Source organism: Pituophis catenifer, unplaced genomic scaffold (assembly GCF_029215685.1).
Source record: "Pituophis catenifer annectens isolate HBS135680 unplaced genomic scaffold, rPitCat1.0.hap2 SCAF_2, whole genome shotgun sequence".
NCBI classification, from domain to species: domain Eukaryota; kingdom Metazoa; phylum Chordata; class Lepidosauria; order Squamata; family Colubridae; genus Pituophis; species Pituophis catenifer.
In genome coordinates, this window is record NW_027256882.1 from 181744846 (window position 1) to 181762941 (window position 18096).

Here is an 18096-nt window from a genome sequence, read left to right on the forward strand (position 1 = left end):
CGAGCCAGCAATTTAACAAAGGGTTCGGCCGAACCCCCTAGAACCCCCAGAATCCCACCACTGCCCTCAATTCATCTTAAGAATGACTGGTTAACACATCTTGAATAACACTGCCACATGATGCAGTATATTAAGCTTTCCTTTAGCCAAGCTCATAAGAAATTCATGACAATGAATTCCAGATCTGATGAACAGATTAGACACAGTAATAATTACTCAGTGAAGGCCAGAGTGTGTCATGGATGACATAGTTACAAATTGCTGGAAGAAGAAAAGGACTTTAATTAAAATGACACAATTTGAAATGCTTATATGAAAAAAAACACTTAATAGATATACCAAGAGATTGTGATCCCACTTTAGGCATGAAAGACGCCTGATAACCTTGGGACAGTCACTCTCTCTCTTAGTCCAACCCAAACACAGGGTTGTTGTTGTGGGGAAAGTAGGAGGAAAGAGTATTAGGTATGTTAGCTGTCTTGAAATATTTACAAAAACAATAAGGCAGGATAAACATAACCTAAATATATAAATATACACTCTTACTTAGATATGACACAGAGACAGAACAAATAAGAACATACATGATAACTTGGACTCAAAATTTCAAAGAAACAGTTTCAATCCAGCAGTTGAATTTTGGAACAAATCTGTAAAATTCACATCAAACTCCAGAGAAAATTCTGGAGATAAGACTGCATTAATAAAGGGATAGGATCAAGATCACATGAAGTGTTATAGTGCCTTGGTAAAACCTTATTTGGAACATTGTATCCAGTTTTGGCCGCAATGATATAAAAAAAAGATGTTGAGACTCTAGAGTGCTGACAAGAACAACAAAGATGATTAGAGGACCGGAGGCTAAAACATAAGGAAGACAGTTGCAGAAATTGGGTATGTATGCTTTAATGAAAAGCAGGATTGGGGTGACATGATAGCAGTGCTCCAATATTTGAGGGGCTGCCACAAAGAGGGTCTCAACCTATTCTTGAAGGCAACTGAAGGCAGCACAAGAAGCAACGGATGGAAAACTAGTCAAGGAGAGAAGCAACCTAGAAATACAGAAAAATTTCCTGACAGTTAGAACAATTAATCAGTGGAATGACTTGCCTCCAAAAGTTGTGGATGCTTCAACACTGGAAGTTTTTAAGAAGAGATTAGACAGCTATTTGCCTGGAATGGTATAGTATCTCCTCCTTAAGAAGACCTCCAAGGTCCCTTCCAATTCTGCTTTCTTTTAAAAAACATTTCTAAACATTAATGTTGTGTAGATTTTGACATTAAAGTAAAAAATGATTGCTTCTTTTTAATATCATAATTATAATCACTGTGTTTCCCCGAAAATAAGACCCTGTCTTATATTTTTTGAACCCTGAAATAGGCGCTTGGCCTTATTTTCAGGGATGTGTGTCTTATTCCCCCCCCCCTTGTACTGGTATGAGGTGGGAGGGGCAGTGACCCTCGTGCCAGCTTCCCAAAGGGTCGCAACAGGCCATCCCACCATTCATGAAATAGCTAATTCACAGTGCCACTCAGGCTGCCTCATCCAGCAAGCATGGCCATTTTTGCCGCCAATTGTGGCTGCAAAAGTAGCCAGAGGCCAAGTGACACACCCCACACAGCTCGCACCCTCCTCACCTAATGGTGACAGTCACAGCAGGCAATTCCATCCACAGAACAGCTGCCTCGTGGGTGCCACTCCAGCTGGTGCCTCCAGCAAGCGTGGCTGCTTTTGCCATCGATTGCGGCCACAAAAGCAACAGGAGGCCAAGAGATGCGCCCCATGTGCTTTGCACCGGTCTTCCGAAGGGTACTGTAGCAGCAGCTATCCACAATATTTTACCCTTCTTTCATCCCAACCCACGTGGCCCAATACAATATTGTTCAATAAAGTATTTTTTTTAAAAAAGACTGACTACTTGCATGATGCGGTGACAAAGAATAGGATCTAGACCCTGCTTTTGGCCTCTGGAGGAACATCTCCCCCCCTCCAATCTGCTCCAGTGGATGGTAATACTTTTTATTTCCTCCTCTCAAATCCTCCAAAGCACATCAGCAAGTTGCATATCAGCTGTCAAAGGTTATACCCACAACTCCAGGAGGCAATCCTTCTGAAACAGAAGGAAGTTTGGTAAGTTTAATCAGCCAGTACCTCCCTCGTGACATGCTAACAAATCATACAGGGGATTTGGGAGGTCTGCAACCCAAAGTCACCCACCATGTAGACCAATTACTGCAGCAGATAACACAGGGGCACCGGGTGTACTTTTGCTGCCATCCTAGCTATGTGTCTGCCTTTCGTACCTTACTCATCAGGTCACCGAACTTTTATCAGTGCCATGCCTAGCATTCTTCCTGCCAGACCCAACTATGTCATTCAGGCAGAGCACTGCCAGACTGGTGCTGGAGCAAAGTATCTGGCCAACCACTTACTCAGCAGGGCACAGCAATTCATCAGCATATGCTTTCACCAGCAAAAAGACCTTACTGAATATCTGACCTGAAATCCCTTCATAAACAAGTAGGTGAGCAGCAAGTGCTTGGTATAATAAGTTTTCTATAGCACCCAGCCTGTTACCCTCCTGGCTGCCAGCCCATCAGGCAAATGGGCAGAATACGAAGCAACTGTGAAAAACGTTTACCAGTCAGCCTTGATAGGGATACACAATTGAGATTGGTTATGCATCTCACAAGTGATCAGGTAAAGAAATGAAATTCATACTGACATTCTGCATGCCACCTCATGGACTGGTGGACCACATCTTAAACTAGCTATCTTGACATGCCAGAAGAGTACAAACTGCAAGAGAAAACAACAACAAACCAATTATGGAACTGATAATGGCTGTTTCCCTAGGACTATGATCAGCCAACAGAAACTTGCACAATGCATTTTGAACATGTGATGCAACCAGATGATGCGAGCTAATTGAGAGAAGAATGGGAGAACAGCAAAAAAGTGGATGGTCAGGATCAAAGAAGCAGCTGGAATGTCATTGGAAGTTAGTTACAGACCCAAAAGCAGGTCACGATGACAAGAGTTTGTCCCTCTGGTCACCAAGTGTCCAGCCAGTGTTATAGACCATAGAATCATAGGGCTGGAAGGGACCTTGGATATTGAGCAGAGGGTTGGACTCTGCTCAAGATAGAAGACCTTACCATCCCAGCCAAATGATTATTTAGTCTATTCTTGAAAACCTCCAGTGATGGAGCACCCACAACTCCAGGAGGCAAGTATTAAATTGTTCTCACTGCCAGAAAATGTCTTACTTCTAGGTTGGATTTCTCTTTAACAAGCTTCCACCCATTATTTCTTGTCCAGCCCTTTGATACTTTGGAAAATAAGTCAACTCCCCCCCCCCCCTTCTGACAGCCCTTAGAGTACTGGTTTATCAACTACCAGTTTATTGGTCAGACAAGTTTATCCTGCCTTTCTATATTCAAGTTATTTTATGTACTCTCCCCACCCCCTCCAAAATCTTGTCTGAAATTGAGGAAAGAACAAAAAATGAGAGGATAACACATTTGCAGTATTAGCTCTGTACAAATGAAGGTGTTGTGGCCGGCAGAGTAACTGTCTGGAATTTAGTGACAATAGTGCTGTCGGATTTGCGCAGGGTTTTCCCGCAAAAGCCACTTTACTGGAGTGGTTTAAAAACAAAACAACACCCACCCACCCGTCAAGTGAAAATTGTAATCTCCAAGAGGCAACGAACTTCCAGCTGTAGAAGTTTAGCCAAGAAATGAAAAAGACAATCCCAATCGAAGGAACCCGCGGACGGGCTCTATCCGCTAACGCTAACGCTAGCTATGGAATTCTGGGAGTTGAAGTCCAACTCTCTTAACGTTAGTAAGGTTGAGCAAGACTGCACAGGAACTAACGTTAAGAGAGTTTGGATTGAGATGGGAGGCTTCCGAGGCGGCTCTCGCGTAACTCTAATCGAGTATGAGAGGAGGCGGGACTTTAGGCAACAATCTGAGCAATTGGGGAGAAGGCGTCACGTGGAGAAATCCAAGGATGGCGGTCCAGACAGCGAAAGGTCAGAAGCACAAGGCGAGCGTGCGGACGCCCCTCGGGGGAATGTGGGGGGGGGGATGGGGGCGCTGTGGAACAAGAAGAGCCTGCGAGAGTAGGACAGAGGAATGTGCCAGAGCTGGGAGAAAGTCTGATAGGAATCGTGACTGTCCATGTGCGTTGTTCCATTTAAATATGAATTAGGTTTGACAATGCGGTTAACATTTAATATATCATATTTCTATGACCAATTTGTATACGCGTTTATTTCTTATTGGCTCTAGGTTTTACTATATATTTAATATTCCCTAGCTTTTTAAAGGAGGTGCAGGCTGAGTTCAGAGGGCTGAGCGTCAGCCACAAGTAAGCGGGTCGGGGCATAAATATTTAAAAGAGCTGTGGGGAAGTTAGCTGTAATTATGGGCAGTCATGTATTGCTATACTTGTGCAATCTAAAAACTAGATAAGGTAAGTATGTACTACTGAGTTGGGAATTGAAGTATAGTACATATTTCAAATCTTGTTTGCAGACCATCAAGTAGTTTTTGATACCTAGTGACCACATACCGGTAGATACCTTTTCTTATTGAAGATCTGTCCCTAACTTGGTGTTTCAGGTTTTCCAGCGGTGCTCTCAATGTCACTGTAACTGAGACTATCCACATTGCTGCCAGTCGGCCTTTTCTTCAGTCTTTTCCAGCATCACAGCCTTTTCCAGAGAGCTAGGTCTTCACATAACATGTCCAAAGTAGGACAATTTGAGCTTGATCATTTGTTTCTCAAGTGAGAAAACTCTGGGCCGATTTCTTCAATGATCAATTTATTTGTTTTCTTGGCTGTGCATAGTATTCTCAGGATCTTTTCCAACACAAAAATCAAAGTGTCAATACTATTCATATCCTGCTAGGTAGGTAGATATCATATCCTGCTAGGGTAAGTAGACCACAACCTTGGTTAGTTAGAAAAATGTGGGATAGACAGCACCACCACCAAATGGATTTGTAACTGGCTGAGAAACCATATTCAGCGTATAATCCTCAGTGGAACTACATCCACATAGAGGGATGTAAGCAGTGGGCTATCCCAAGGTTCCGTTTTAGGCTCAGTACTCTTCAATATTTTCATCAATGATCTAGATAAGGCAGGGGTGTCAAACTGGAAGCCCGTGGGCCAGATGCACAGGCCATGCCCAATCCAGCTCCACGAATGGGGAAAACATCGCGAAACGTCACATGATGGCAATGTGACGCGAAGAATTTGACACCTATGAGATAAGGGAATAGAAGGTGAACTCATCAAATTTGCAGATGACACTAAGCTGTGGGAATAACCAAAACTCCAGAATATAGGCTCAAGATCCAGATGGTTCTCGACAGACTTGAACACTGGGCCCTATTTAACAAAATGAACTTCAATGTAAAGAAAAGTAAGGTTTTACACTTAGGCAAGAAAAACCAAATGTACAGGTACAAATTAGGTAAAACCTGGCTCAAAAACAGGAACTGTGGGAGGGATCTTGGAGTCCTAGTGAACAATCACTTAATTATGTGCTAACAGTGTGTGTGGCAGCTAAAAAAGCCAATGCAATCCTAGATTGCGCTAATAGAGGGACAGAATCGAGATCATGTGAACGATTAGCACTACTTTATAAAGCCTTAGTAAGACCACACTTGGAATACTGCATCCAGTTTTGGTCACCACGATATAAAAAAGAAGTTGAGAGTCTGAAAAGGGTCCATCCCTAAGATAATTAGTGGGGTGGAAGCTAAAATATATGAAAAATGTTTGCAGGACTTGGATATGTCTAGTCTAGTGAAAAGAAACAGTAGGGATGACATGATAGCAGTGTTTCAATATTTAAGGGGCTGACACAAAGAAGAGGGGATTCAACCTGTTTTTCAAAGCACCAGAAGGCAAGACAAGAAACAATGGATGGAAACTAATCAAGGAGAGAAGCAACCTAGAACAAAGAAGAAATTTCCTGACAGAAGAACAATTAACCAGTAGAATGACTTGCCTTCAGAAGTTGTAGGTGCTTCATCACTGAAGGCTTTTAAGAAGAGACTGGACAGCCACTTGTCTAGAATGGTATAGGGTTTCCTGCTCGAATAGGGGGTTGTACTAGAAAACCTGCAAGGTCCCTTCAAACTATGTTATTCTTCCTTTTCAGTAACTTTTGCTTCCGTAATGTCACATGATATTATAATTTCGATATTTTTCAAATCAAAATACTGCAGTAAATTACATTCTCTAAACTTCACTCTCCATCATTAAGGTTGGGGATGAAGATCATAACATGGAGAAATAGGATAATCTATAATTACTATTTCATGTTAATCTTTCTGCCAACTTCTGACTCCTTACTTTTCATTGTTTTATATGTTTTGCTTGACCTCAGGATTGGTCTGTGAAAACTTTTTCTGTTGAAGGAATAAGTTATTACAACACCACAGTTACCCTTTTATTTCACACATTTGGTTATAATGTTTGGACAATGAAGTTTTGGGACAAAGCAATTTAGAATGTTTGAGGGGAAGCTACAGAATTTATCTCCTAACTGTGGAAGGGATATGCATTGTGTATGTACAAGAATTATGGAAAGGTAATAGCATCCTAATACCTTCCTTTACTAAGGAATCTTAATCTTTAGCAAGTTCTGCATATCCAGAGCTGTTGTTTTGCTTGTCTTGCAGCCCCTCAATACAGCTAGTTTTTCCCAAACTGAAATCCCTGGCTCTCCAAGCTTGGTTGTTTGCTTGCAGATGTTTCATTGCCCAACTAGGTACATCAGCATAAATGTGGGCTTTACTCCCTGCCTATATACAATAGCTTGACCTGCCAGTTTTAGTGAGGTCATACATATCTCTTTGATCATTCCTTGATTAGGGCAATGTTTTCTGTTTGATTGGCCCAGGGTTAATACCTATTGATTTAGGTCTTGGCTGTTGGAAAGGATGTGTTCTGGTCTTTTCATTTCCTTCTTAGCTTTTTTTATTGTCCATTTTAATGAAACTATGGTTGAACCCGGCCGCTTTGAAAAAAGCGGTGGTGAAGCCCCTCCTCAAGAAGCCCTCTCTGGATCTGGCTGTTTTGGCTAACTATCATCCAGTCTCCAACCTTCGCTTCGTTGCGAAGGTTGTTGAGAGTGTGGTGGCGCGGCAGCTTCCCCAGTACCTGGATGAAGCTGTCTATCTGGACCCGCTCCAGTCCGGCTTCCGGCCTGGGCACAGCAGGGAAACGGCATTGGTCGCGTTGGTGGATGATCTCTGGAGGGCTCGGGCTAGGGGTTGCTCCTCTATCCTGGTCCTGTTAGATCTCTCAGCGGCTTTTGATACCATCGACCATGGTATCATGTTGCACCGGTTGAAGGGGCTGGGGGTGGGGGGCACCGTCCTGCGGTGGTTCTCCTCCTACCTCTCTGACCGGTCGCAATCTGTGTTGACGGGGGCAGCGGTCGACCCCGAGGCACCTTGCTTGTGGGGTGCCACAAGAGTCGGTCCTCTCGCCCCTTCTGTTCAACATTTATGTGAAGCCGCTGGGTGAGATCATCCGTGGCTTTGGGGTGGAGTTCCATCAGTACGCTGACGATACTCAGCTGTACATCTCCACCCCAGGCCACCCCAACGATGCCCTTGAAGTGATGTCCCAGTGCCTGGAGGCCGTGTGGGCCTGGATGGGGAGAAACAGGCTCTGACTCAATCCTTCCAAGACCGAGTGGCTGTGGTTTCCGGCGTCCCGATATAGCCAGCTGGTGCCATCGCTGGCTATTGGGGGCGAATCATTGGCCCCCACGGAGAGGGCTCGCAACTTAGGTGTCCTCCTGGATGCACGGCTGTCTTTAGAAGAGCATATGACGGTCGTGGCCAGGGGGACTTTCTATCAGGTTCGCCTGATACACCAGTTGCGTCCCTTTCTGGATCGGGACTCCCTACGCACGGTCACTCAAGTACTCGTCACTTCCCACCTGGACTACTGCAATGCTCTCTACATGGGACTCCCCTTGGGGTGCACCTGGAGGCTGCAGTTGGTCCAGAATGCGGCCGCGCGGGGGATTATGGGAGCGACATGGCGCTCCCATGTAACACCTCTCCTGCGCGAGCTGCACTGGCTTCCTGTGGTCTTCCGGGTGCGCTTCAAGGTGTTGGTGACCACCTTTAAAGCGCTCCATGGCTTAGGGCCGGGGTATTTGCGAGACCGCCTTCTGCCGCCAATAGCCTCCCACCGGCCGGTTCGCTCGCACAGAGAGGGCCTCCTCAGGGTGCCGTTGGCCAGACAGTGCCGGCTGGCGACCCCCAGGGGGAGAGCCTTCTCTGTGGCGGCACCAGCCCTCTGGAATGACCTACCCCCGGAGATACGCACGATATCAGACCTCCGGACTTTTCGTCGGGCCCTGAAAACACACTTTTTCCATCTAGCCAGGCTGGCTTGATCTCATCCTCTCAGTTTTAATTGATTTGGTTTTAATTGGATTGTTTTAAATTATTTGGGCCAAAACTATTTAATTGTTTTTAAATTGTTTTTAAATTTTGTATACTATGTTTTATTTTGGCTGTGCACCGCCCTGAGTTCTGCGGGAGAAGGGAGGTATAAAAATAAAAATAAAAATAAATAAATAAATAAATAAATAAATGTAAATGGTAAATTATGAGAATTAGAAGTTTTCAGTGTCTTCTGACTGGTAATTGGCATTTATGGATAAGTTCTGCAAGTCTATGGTGTACATAATGATGGTTACAATTCTTACAATATATGTGGTAGATGACTCCTATTTTTCCTTCCTGGCCTACTGAATCTTTTGGTTTACTTAAGATGTTTTGAAGGTCTTTGTTGGGTTAGTGTACTACAATGTTCCAGTGGTTAATTGTTCACACTGTTAGGAATTTGCTCCTTAATTCCAGGTTGCTTCTCTCTTTGATTAGTTTCCAACCACTGTTCTTGCCCTGCCCTCTGGTGCTTTGGAGAATAATTTGACCCCCTATTCTTTGTGTCAGCCCCTCAAATACTGGAATATTGCTATCATGTCACCTCTAATTCTTCTTTTCTTTAGAATAGCCAAACCCAGATCCTGCAGCCGTTCTTCATATGTTTTAGTCTCCACGCCTTTAATCATCTTAGTTGCTTTTCTCTGAACTTTTTCCAAAGTCTCAACATCTTTTTTATAGTATGGTGAGCAAAATTGGTTGCCATATTCCAGGTGTGGTCTTACCAGGGTTTTATAAAAAGGTACTAATACTTCACGTGATCTTGAATCTATGCCTCTGTTTATACAACTCAGGATTGTATTAGCATTTTTGGCTGCTGCTGCATACTGCTGGCTCATATTCAAGTGATCCTCCACTAAGACTCCAAAGTCTCTATCCCAGTTACTGTTTTTGAGCCAGGTCTTGCCTAATATGTACTTACACCTTTGATTTTTCCTGCCTAAATGTAAAACTTTGCTTTTCTCCACATTACAATTCATTTTGTTGTATAGGGCCCATTGTTCAAGTATGTCAAGATCTTTTTGGATCCTGAGCTTGTCTGCTGGAGTGTTGGCTATTCCTACCAGGTTAGTGTCATCTAAACTAATTTTATGAATTCCCCTTCTATTCCCTCATCTAAGTCATTTATGAAAATATTGAAGAGTACTGGGCCTAAGACAGAGTTTTGTAGTACCTCACTGCTTACTTCCCTCCATGTGGATGTATACCATTAAGGACTAGACTACTAGACTACTTTATTGTCACTTTGAATGTACACTAATTGGCATACATTAAAATGAAATTAAGTTGCATACAGCTCTCAAAGGGTCTCCACCTTTAATATAAATATAAACATGACAAGATAAATAAATAAATACAAAATTATGCATGTACCGATATATATCATATGGCACAGAGAAACAACACAGTCTAGTTCAGATGTACATGGCAAGAGAAACAAATCTTGCAAGTTTACCAGATGGATGGCATAGAGAACAGAGCTGTTACAGAATCTGGAGGTCCTGCTACAAATACTTCGAAACCTCCTCCCAGAGGGGAGCAACAGAAACAGACCGTGAAGTGGCTGTGTGGGCACATAGTGTTTATAAGCTGTATCCTGAATGACAGGAAGCGAGCTTCCTATAATCTTCTCGGCTGTCCTTACCACTCTCTGAATGGACTTCTATCTGAGGCACAGCTGCCACCAAACCAAACAGTGATGCCGTTCGTTAAAACGCTTTCAATCGTGCCTCTGTAAAAAGTGGCCAGGATAGGAGAAAAATGTGCTCTTCTCATCCGACGCAGGAAATGCAGACACTGGTTTGCACACTTCACTAAAGAGGATGTGTGGAGAGACTAGTTCAGGTTGTTAGTTATCTGCACCCCCAGATACTTAGTACTGTTGACCATCTCTACAGCTGCATCCTTGATACTGAGTGGAGTATGACTATGATGGCTCTTTCTAAAATCTAAAAGACTACTCGTTGAGTACGGTTTGTCAGCCAGCTACTAATCCATCTGGTGGTGATATTGTCTATTCTACATTTTTCTAGTTTACCAAGAAGTATACTGTGGTGTACTTTGTCAAATGCCTTACTGAAATCTAAGTATATTACGTCCACAGCATTTTGCTGGTCTACTTGTTAGTTAACTGGTTGGTGTAGGTTGTTTTTCGATAGACTTACATGCCTAATTTGCAGGTGTTTCCTTTGTTGATGAGGATATCCAGGAAGTGGAGTATGTTGTTGCTTTGTTCTTCTCTTGTAAATTTTATTCCTTTGAAAATGTTTCTAATTGTTTCATGTGTCTTCTGTTGTTCCTTTTTATTATGACAAAGCTGTTATCTACTTACTGGACCCATACTTTATGTTGTATGTGTTGAAGTGCTATTGTTTCTAGAAGCTGCATTACAATCTCTGCTATGAATTCTGAGAGTGGTGATCCTTTGGGTGTTTCTCTGACTTGTTGGTATATTTATCCATCAAACTGAAAGTTGCTAGTGAGGCAGAAGTTGATGAGTTCCATGATTCTGGGTATCTCCATCTTAGTGTACTTGGCTAGGTTGAGTATGCTGTGTAGTACTGCTGCCATGGATTCTTTTGTTAGTTCTGGTTCTATGGGTGTAAAGAGTACTGTGACATTGAATGTAACCATAATTTCATCTTCTTCTATTTTTAGGTCTTTGATTTTCTGGAGGCATGTAATGGGAAGTTGATAAATCCCAATTTTTTGTTCTTGAAAACACATGGACTGTCATGAAGTGCCTCAGGGCATTATTAGTGGCTGGGGAGCTTTCTGCAAAAAGAGGCTCCTTTCTTAAAAAGGATCTTCTACAATTACAAAGAAGCTCTTATTTCCAGGTACAAAATAAAAGTCCTAAAAACTTCTCTTAATTTCTGAGATTGCATAAAAATGTGGGTCTATTTATCTGCAATATTTCTTTGACTGTACTCTGGTCTGTAATTCTTACATCTCTTCAATAAACTTTGCTTGTCTTAGAACTCCAGTTTGGTTCCTGTGAGAAGTATCCAAACGAGCACAGTTCTTAGCACTTCCAACTTTGCCATAAAGAAGCATGAAAAACCTGACAAAGAATCTGCCAATCAGTCGTTAGTGAAAATTGAAGATATCTTTGAGACAATATCTGAACACGAAAAAACTAAAGCTACATTTCAGGAAGCTGTGGACATCTTCTGCAAGCGGGATATCCGCCGCACGGGTCACGTAGAGTTCATCTATGCAGCTCTGAAGAAAATGCCAGAATTTGGAGTGGAGAAAGATGTTAATGTGTACAACAAAATCTTGGATGTCTTTCCTAAGAAAGTCTTTATTCCTCAAAATATTTTTCAGAAAATGCTCAAATACTATCCCAGGCAGCAGGATTGTGCTGTCCAGCTACTTGAACAGATGGAGCACTTTGGTAAGTACATGCCTGGTAGTAATAGCAAGAGGGCCCCAAAAGTGGGGAATTTTTTAATGATATGTATATGAAAAAACATGGGATCCTCCATTTCGACAAACTTGCTCAATTTAAAAATTGTTCCATATATTACATGAATAATCTTAGCATAGAATGCTGACTAACACTGCTGATAAAATAACTGTTAATGGAAAACTTTCCAGTCACTTGGAGAAGTTTTTTTCTGGTTTTTGCTTTGGAAAGATTTTTACAACATAGTTGGTATCAATAAAACATTGGTATCAATAAAAAAATGTATTGGTATCAATAAAAAGATAAATTTATAATGATCGGTGTGGTACCATTCTCACTGCTACATCACATTTTGCAGAAAAGTTATGGAGCATAATGCACATCCCCCTCAATAATTTTGAATTATTTTGATGCAATTTTAACCTGAAGTTGTATCTTGGAAACTAGAGCCAATTAATACTCAGGACTTAATTTTCTTTTATTAGTGACCCAATTCTGGTAAAATTAAGCTACTTTCATTTTTGAGGCTTTCTCCTTGTAGACCTTGTACTCCTTATAGTAATGGGTAAATAAAAACAGTTTCTTCTCATTCCTGATAAGTTTGTCCTTTCTCTTGTCCTAAAGGTGTCATGCCAAACCAGGAAACCAGGTTTTTACTGCTCGAGATCTTTGGTAATAAAAGCTACCCTATAAGAAAATATCAGAGGATCATGTACTGGTTCCCTAAATTTAAGCATATCAATCCTTATCCAGTCCCGACTCCTCTGCCAGAAGATCCTATTGAACTTGCAAAGTTGGGCTTGCAGAGGATTGCAGCTGATCTGAATGCCAAGGTTACAGTTTATCAGGTAAATTGAGAAATTTGCAGTCCTACTGGTAGAGGAGATAATCTACTGTGCGGATTCAAATGATTAGTTTCTCCACTAATTTAAAGTACTGATGTTTCTTTTGGATGTAGTACCTTTCCTTTAACGTGTGAAACATTCAAATTAATAAGAAAAACTAAAAATCTTGAGCTTTTGGCCTTTTCAGTATGTGGGCCACAGGCTTTGTGTGGAAAGTATAGATATATTCCTGAAATAAGAGAAAGCTTAATTATGAAAATCTTAACTTTTTAAGAGAAAAAACAACAACCAAAGTTTGGAGTTCTCAAGTAAATGAAAGCTAAATCTGAAAATATTCGGGAAGCATGTAAAAGAAAAATACTTCCTTTCATTACCCATTAACTCCTCTACTAAGACAGGTAGTCCACAACTTACTACCACAATTGAGCCCAAAATTTATGTTGTTAAGGGAAATTTGTTAAGAGAGTTTTGCCCCATTTTACGAATTTTCTTGCTACATTTGTTAAGTGAATCACTGCAGTTTTTTATTAGTAATATGGTTGCTAAGTGAATCTGGTTTCCCCATTGACTTTGCTTGTCAGAAGGTTGCAAAAGGGGATCACATGACTCTGGGACATTGCAACCGTCATAAATATGAATCAGTTGCCAAGCATCCACATTTTATTCACATGACCATGGGGTGCTACAACATTCATAAATGTGAAAAACGGTCATAAGTCGCTGTTTTCAGTGCTTTGGTAACTTTGAATGGTCACTAAACAAATTGTTGTAAATCAAGGATTACCTGTATTTCAACTCCTAATCCTCCTGTTTCATTCTCATCCTTATCTTCTGTCCCTTAATGGCTTCCTGCAACTTATTATGTTGCTCCTTTACTAACTTTTGGGTCATCAATGAATGTAAACTATCTTAACGTTTGCAGCTCTCCCACTCGGAAGTGCTGGATTCTGGAAAAGAAATCAATCATCCACATATCGTAGGTACTGAATCCTTTCTGTCATTTTTTCTTTGTGCTGACTGGATAATCTCAGATTTGAGAACCAAATGAATATGCAACAAAATTGGGATTTCCTTCATAATGTCTGTAGGTGCCACCGTAGCTGCAAGTAAGACAAGGGAGCTTCTTTAGCTATGTTCAAAATGAAAGGAAAAGAAAAGAATCTTATCAGCTGCTCAGAGAAAGCTCAAAGGCAACAAAAAGGCAATGCTATTTAATTTCAGGTTCAGTTTTCTTCACATAAATGAAATTGTGAAAGGCAGGATAAAGGGATAAAATAGAAGCCTGGTGGCAAACCTATGGTAAGAAAATACCCCTTTATTTGAATGAATGTAAATCTCAAGGACCAGATTTTCTCCTGTACAAGAGGTTTTCCTCTTGTTGCAAATTAATTGATTTCCTTCTGTCAAGTGCATATAGGAAGTAGGCCAGTCTGGTTTCTTCCTTCTTGTTTGCCTTCTCACTCTGCCATAGGAGATAGAGGGAACTCCACAAAAATGTGCAACTCAATATATACCTGCAACAGCCATTGTTTGCGTAATTATTAATTTTATAATGCATACAGCAGGACCAGAAATAAAAATTACAGATAAGAATGCAACAAGGCATTGCTTGACTTGAATAGACTTGGGAAGCATGGATATTTGTGTACCAATTGGGGAATATTGTGCAATCCTTATTCTTTGGCTCAGAAATACAAACGCTGAAACTGGAAATTTAACAGATTGGTCAGGGAAAGAACAAGAAATTTCCTTTGCATGAATTTTTTTTCTGTGCTCCACTTATTTTTCTCATAGCTAGCACTTAATTCTCTGCATCTTCTAGCTATTTTATTTCTTCTAGGACTAGAAATACAATCACAGGAGAATTATATAGTGACAGAAATACTGTGGCAATGAAGTGAAATACTGGCTTATAAAATTTCTTCAAAATATAGTGCTTTGGCTGCCAGCTTCAAAGTTGATAGTTAATCAACATGAATGGATAGTGGGATCTAAGATTTGAAATACTTGTGGACATTATCCAAAAATCTCAGTCTGGATTTCTTGGAATTTGGTTTCTAAACTCTTTCTTGGACATAGCTGATAATGCTGAGAATTCTTGTTTTGGATGAAAACAAAGCACATCTCTTTTTTTAATTTACTAAAGAACTAGAGTTGACATATTATTTTTATATTTTAAAATAATGGTGGTGATTAACCTTTGTTTATAACCTGCTCTTTTTGTGTCTCTTCTCTGCCTTTCAGGAACCCAAAGCCCTGATCAGCAGTCACTGCTTGCTTCTCATAATACTGAAAAGCCCATTTTCCTTGAAGGCCCCTTTCGCTTATGGCTCAAGACCAAGTGTGTTTATTACTATGTCCTCAGAGCAAAGCTTTCAGAAGAACATGTAAATTAGTATTTGGTATCTTCTCTAAAGGCTGCTTATAACATTGAGTTAGACACGGAAGGATGCATGTAATTTCTCTGCTAGCGCACCAGATGGAGTTGTGTGAGCATGTGTCAGTGCAAAATAAACTTATAAAAAAAGGATGAACTATGATTGTACTCTGAACAGGCATGCAAGGAGTTAGTCATGCAGAGAGGGAGAAACAATTCAGGGTGTGAAAATATTCCTACCTGATAGCGTTTGTGCAGCCTAGACATTTTAGAGAGGGAAATAGTGTAATTAAACAGGATACCTACAAAAGAATTTGATATCTGAATGGCTTAGTGCTATTTTTAGTGTTAAGGTCTTAGTTGAGAGAGAACAGTAAGTAATTATTGGTTATTTTGGATGACAAAGACTAATTTTTGTTCAAGAGCAAGCTGGATCTTGCACTAGCTGAAGCTCCAACAAAGCACTTCCATTCACTTCTTTGTTATTTGGAAGTGAGGACCAGAGGAGGGCAACAAAATGATGACAATTTGTTTTTGTTTAAATAATTCAACACCAAGCACATTAAACAAAATCTCTGTTGGACATGTTCAGGTGCAAGTATGTAGAAGCCAAAAGAAATGAAACTGGGGAACAAAGAGGGCATCCAGCTATAGGAAAAATGGAGAAAAGTGGCTCATTTCATGGATTTAGTTTAGGAAGGAAAAGCTTCTTGATAGAGAAAAAGAACAAGAGGGACCTATTGATTGCTTAAACGGCATTTGTATACTTCAGAGGATATCTGAAGGGATAAGCAGACTCTGGAAGAACACCCTGAGCACTACTATCAGTCATACTAGTACTCTACAGAAATAGTAGAGACCAATAACTTACTATCCTTTGAGTATCTCTAAAACATTGCTGAAAATTGAGATTGTTAGAATAAAATACATTGCTCTGCCATATCCTCTGAAGCATGTAGCTTTAATGGAGACAAACACTGGAATAAGTGACTAGACGTTTCTGTTTACTTTTCCTAAACAAAGATAGTAGGGTTCTGGTCAGATAATTTGCTATTGAAAAAATAATCAGCACTTCCTTGCTTCTGTTCACAGATAGTGGAAGTGATTGACCCAGAAAGGAATTTCTACTACCCCATGCATCTGGATATTGATCTGGAACGGGATGTTCTGGACGATTATGAATTTTACACAGATAAAGGTAACCATCATATATGTGGGTATTGTGTTTTGTATGCAAAAATAACAGTCTCGATCATCCCTAGCAAGTAGGATGAAATCCTTCCCAAAGTAAAAACTAGAAAAGGATAGGAGAATCAAGTGAACGGAGTTTAAACTAACAGCTTCTCTTGTCTCGCATGACCATTTGTTAGAAAGACCCCTGCTTGCTTGTCTGTGAGTTCTCTTATGAAAATGTAAACACCCAGGATGTGGGATCTGTGTAAAGTCCCATGCATACACAGATAGTCCTTAATTTATGACCCAAATTGGTATCAGAATTTCCATTGCTAAGCAAGGCAATTGTTAAGTAAGTTGCACCCAATTTTATGACAATTTTGTTAAGTGAATCATGCAGTCATTAAGCAAATCTAGCTTCCCTCATTGACTTTGCTTGTGAGGTGGCGGCTCGGAAGGTCACAAATGCCAATAGTTTGACCCCAGGATACTGCAACTGTCATAAATACATGCCACTTTCCAAATTCTCAAATTTTGATTATTTCACTATAAGGATGCTGTGATGGTCATAAGTGTAATGACCTCTTGTTAAAAGTGCCATTGCAACTTCAAACAGTCATTAAACAAATGGTTGTTGTAAGTCAAGAACTGCATGCAAGTAACATAAACTGTATTCTGGGAATTGACAGTGGATGATGAATTGGCCTTGAGGTGAACATTTCACACCTATACTTCTTTGTAATCCTTTTTGAGCTGCCTTAGAATGCTGACACTGTATTTTGTGCTTTCTCTACAGTTAAGGAGGGCCCTGTATTTGCCATGTGTATGGTTGGGGCAGAAAACAAGGCTACTTTGGCCAAATGGATTGTGGGTCTTCAGGAAACAAACCCTATTTTGCATGATATAACTGTCATATTCCGTCTCATGCACAGCCCTCAGGAGCTGCAGTGCAACAAAGAAACAGAGGGCAATAATACAAGAATACAGGCCAAATTCTTCAAACAAGAAGTTTGAAACTTCACTCATCATGCTTTAGGTTTCAGTCATGTTATATGAGGTTTTTAAGACATTTGAGCCAATAAATTCCTGAATTGTTAAATCAGCTTAAGATGTAGATTAATGTAATATGTTTCTGATATTGCAAATGGAGGATTGAGGCTTTGTAAAATAAGATCTGACATAAAACCACCAACTGTCTTATGTGTATATTTTTAGTGCTAGATAGCTGTAGATTAAACAAATTTGAGAATGTTCAAAATGTTAAAGTTCTTCAGTTAGTTCCATGATCAAGCTTAATTCTGTAGACAATAGTTAACATTTTCTGGATGTTACTAAATCTGGAAGGAAATTCCTTTTCTCACTGCATAACACTTTATATGTCAACCAAGTTTTGCCCATCTTTTCATGTGTTGGAGGGTGAGCTGAAGTACAAAAAAGTGATTGTATTCTGGTCAGATAAGTGACTGTCTAGACCAGGAGTGTCAACTCATGGCGTCATCACATGACGTATCACAACTTCCCCCCACCCCTTCATTAAACTGGGCGTGGGGGTGGCCAGCATGTGATGTATCTGGCCCACGGGCGTGAGTTTGACACCCCTGGTCTAGACACTTCTTAAACACATCCAGTGATGGAGCACCCACGATTTCTGGAGGCAAGCTGTTCCACTGGTTAATTGTCCTCACTGTGAGGAAGTTTCTCCTTAATTTGCTTCTCTCTTTGATTAGTTTCCAACCATTGTTTCTTAACCTGCCCTCTGGTGCTCTGGAGAATAATTTGACCCCCTCTTCTTT

The 18096-nt window shown here is 40.7% G+C and overlaps 1 protein-coding gene across 3 annotated transcripts; it reads left to right on the forward strand.

Annotated features, from left to right (window-relative positions):
* The first annotated feature begins 3991 nt into the window (after nt 1-3991).
* Nucleotides 3992-17491, forward strand: ECSIT (ECSIT signaling integrator). Of its 3 annotated transcripts, XM_070935257.1 has the most exons (9): nt 4139-4190; nt 9489-9563; nt 11155-11336; nt 11476-11896; nt 12533-12756; nt 13676-13733; nt 14998-15140; nt 16223-16328; nt 17100-17491. In XM_070935257.1, the coding sequence occupies exons 3-9, from the start codon at nt 11232-11234 to the stop codon at nt 17315-17317; spliced, it is 1275 nt and encodes a 424-aa protein (XP_070791358.1). In that variant the 5' UTR covers nt 4139-4190; nt 9489-9563; nt 11155-11231; the 3' UTR covers nt 17318-17491. The 3 variants fall into 3 exon arrangements, with proteins under 3 accessions (XP_070791357.1, XP_070791359.1, XP_070791358.1); XM_070935256.1 differs by lacking the exons at nt 4139-4190; nt 9489-9563 and adding an exon at nt 3992-4040; XM_070935258.1 differs by lacking the exon at nt 9489-9563 and having other exon boundaries at nt 4113-4190.
* Nucleotides 17492-18096: the final 605 nt, after the last annotated feature.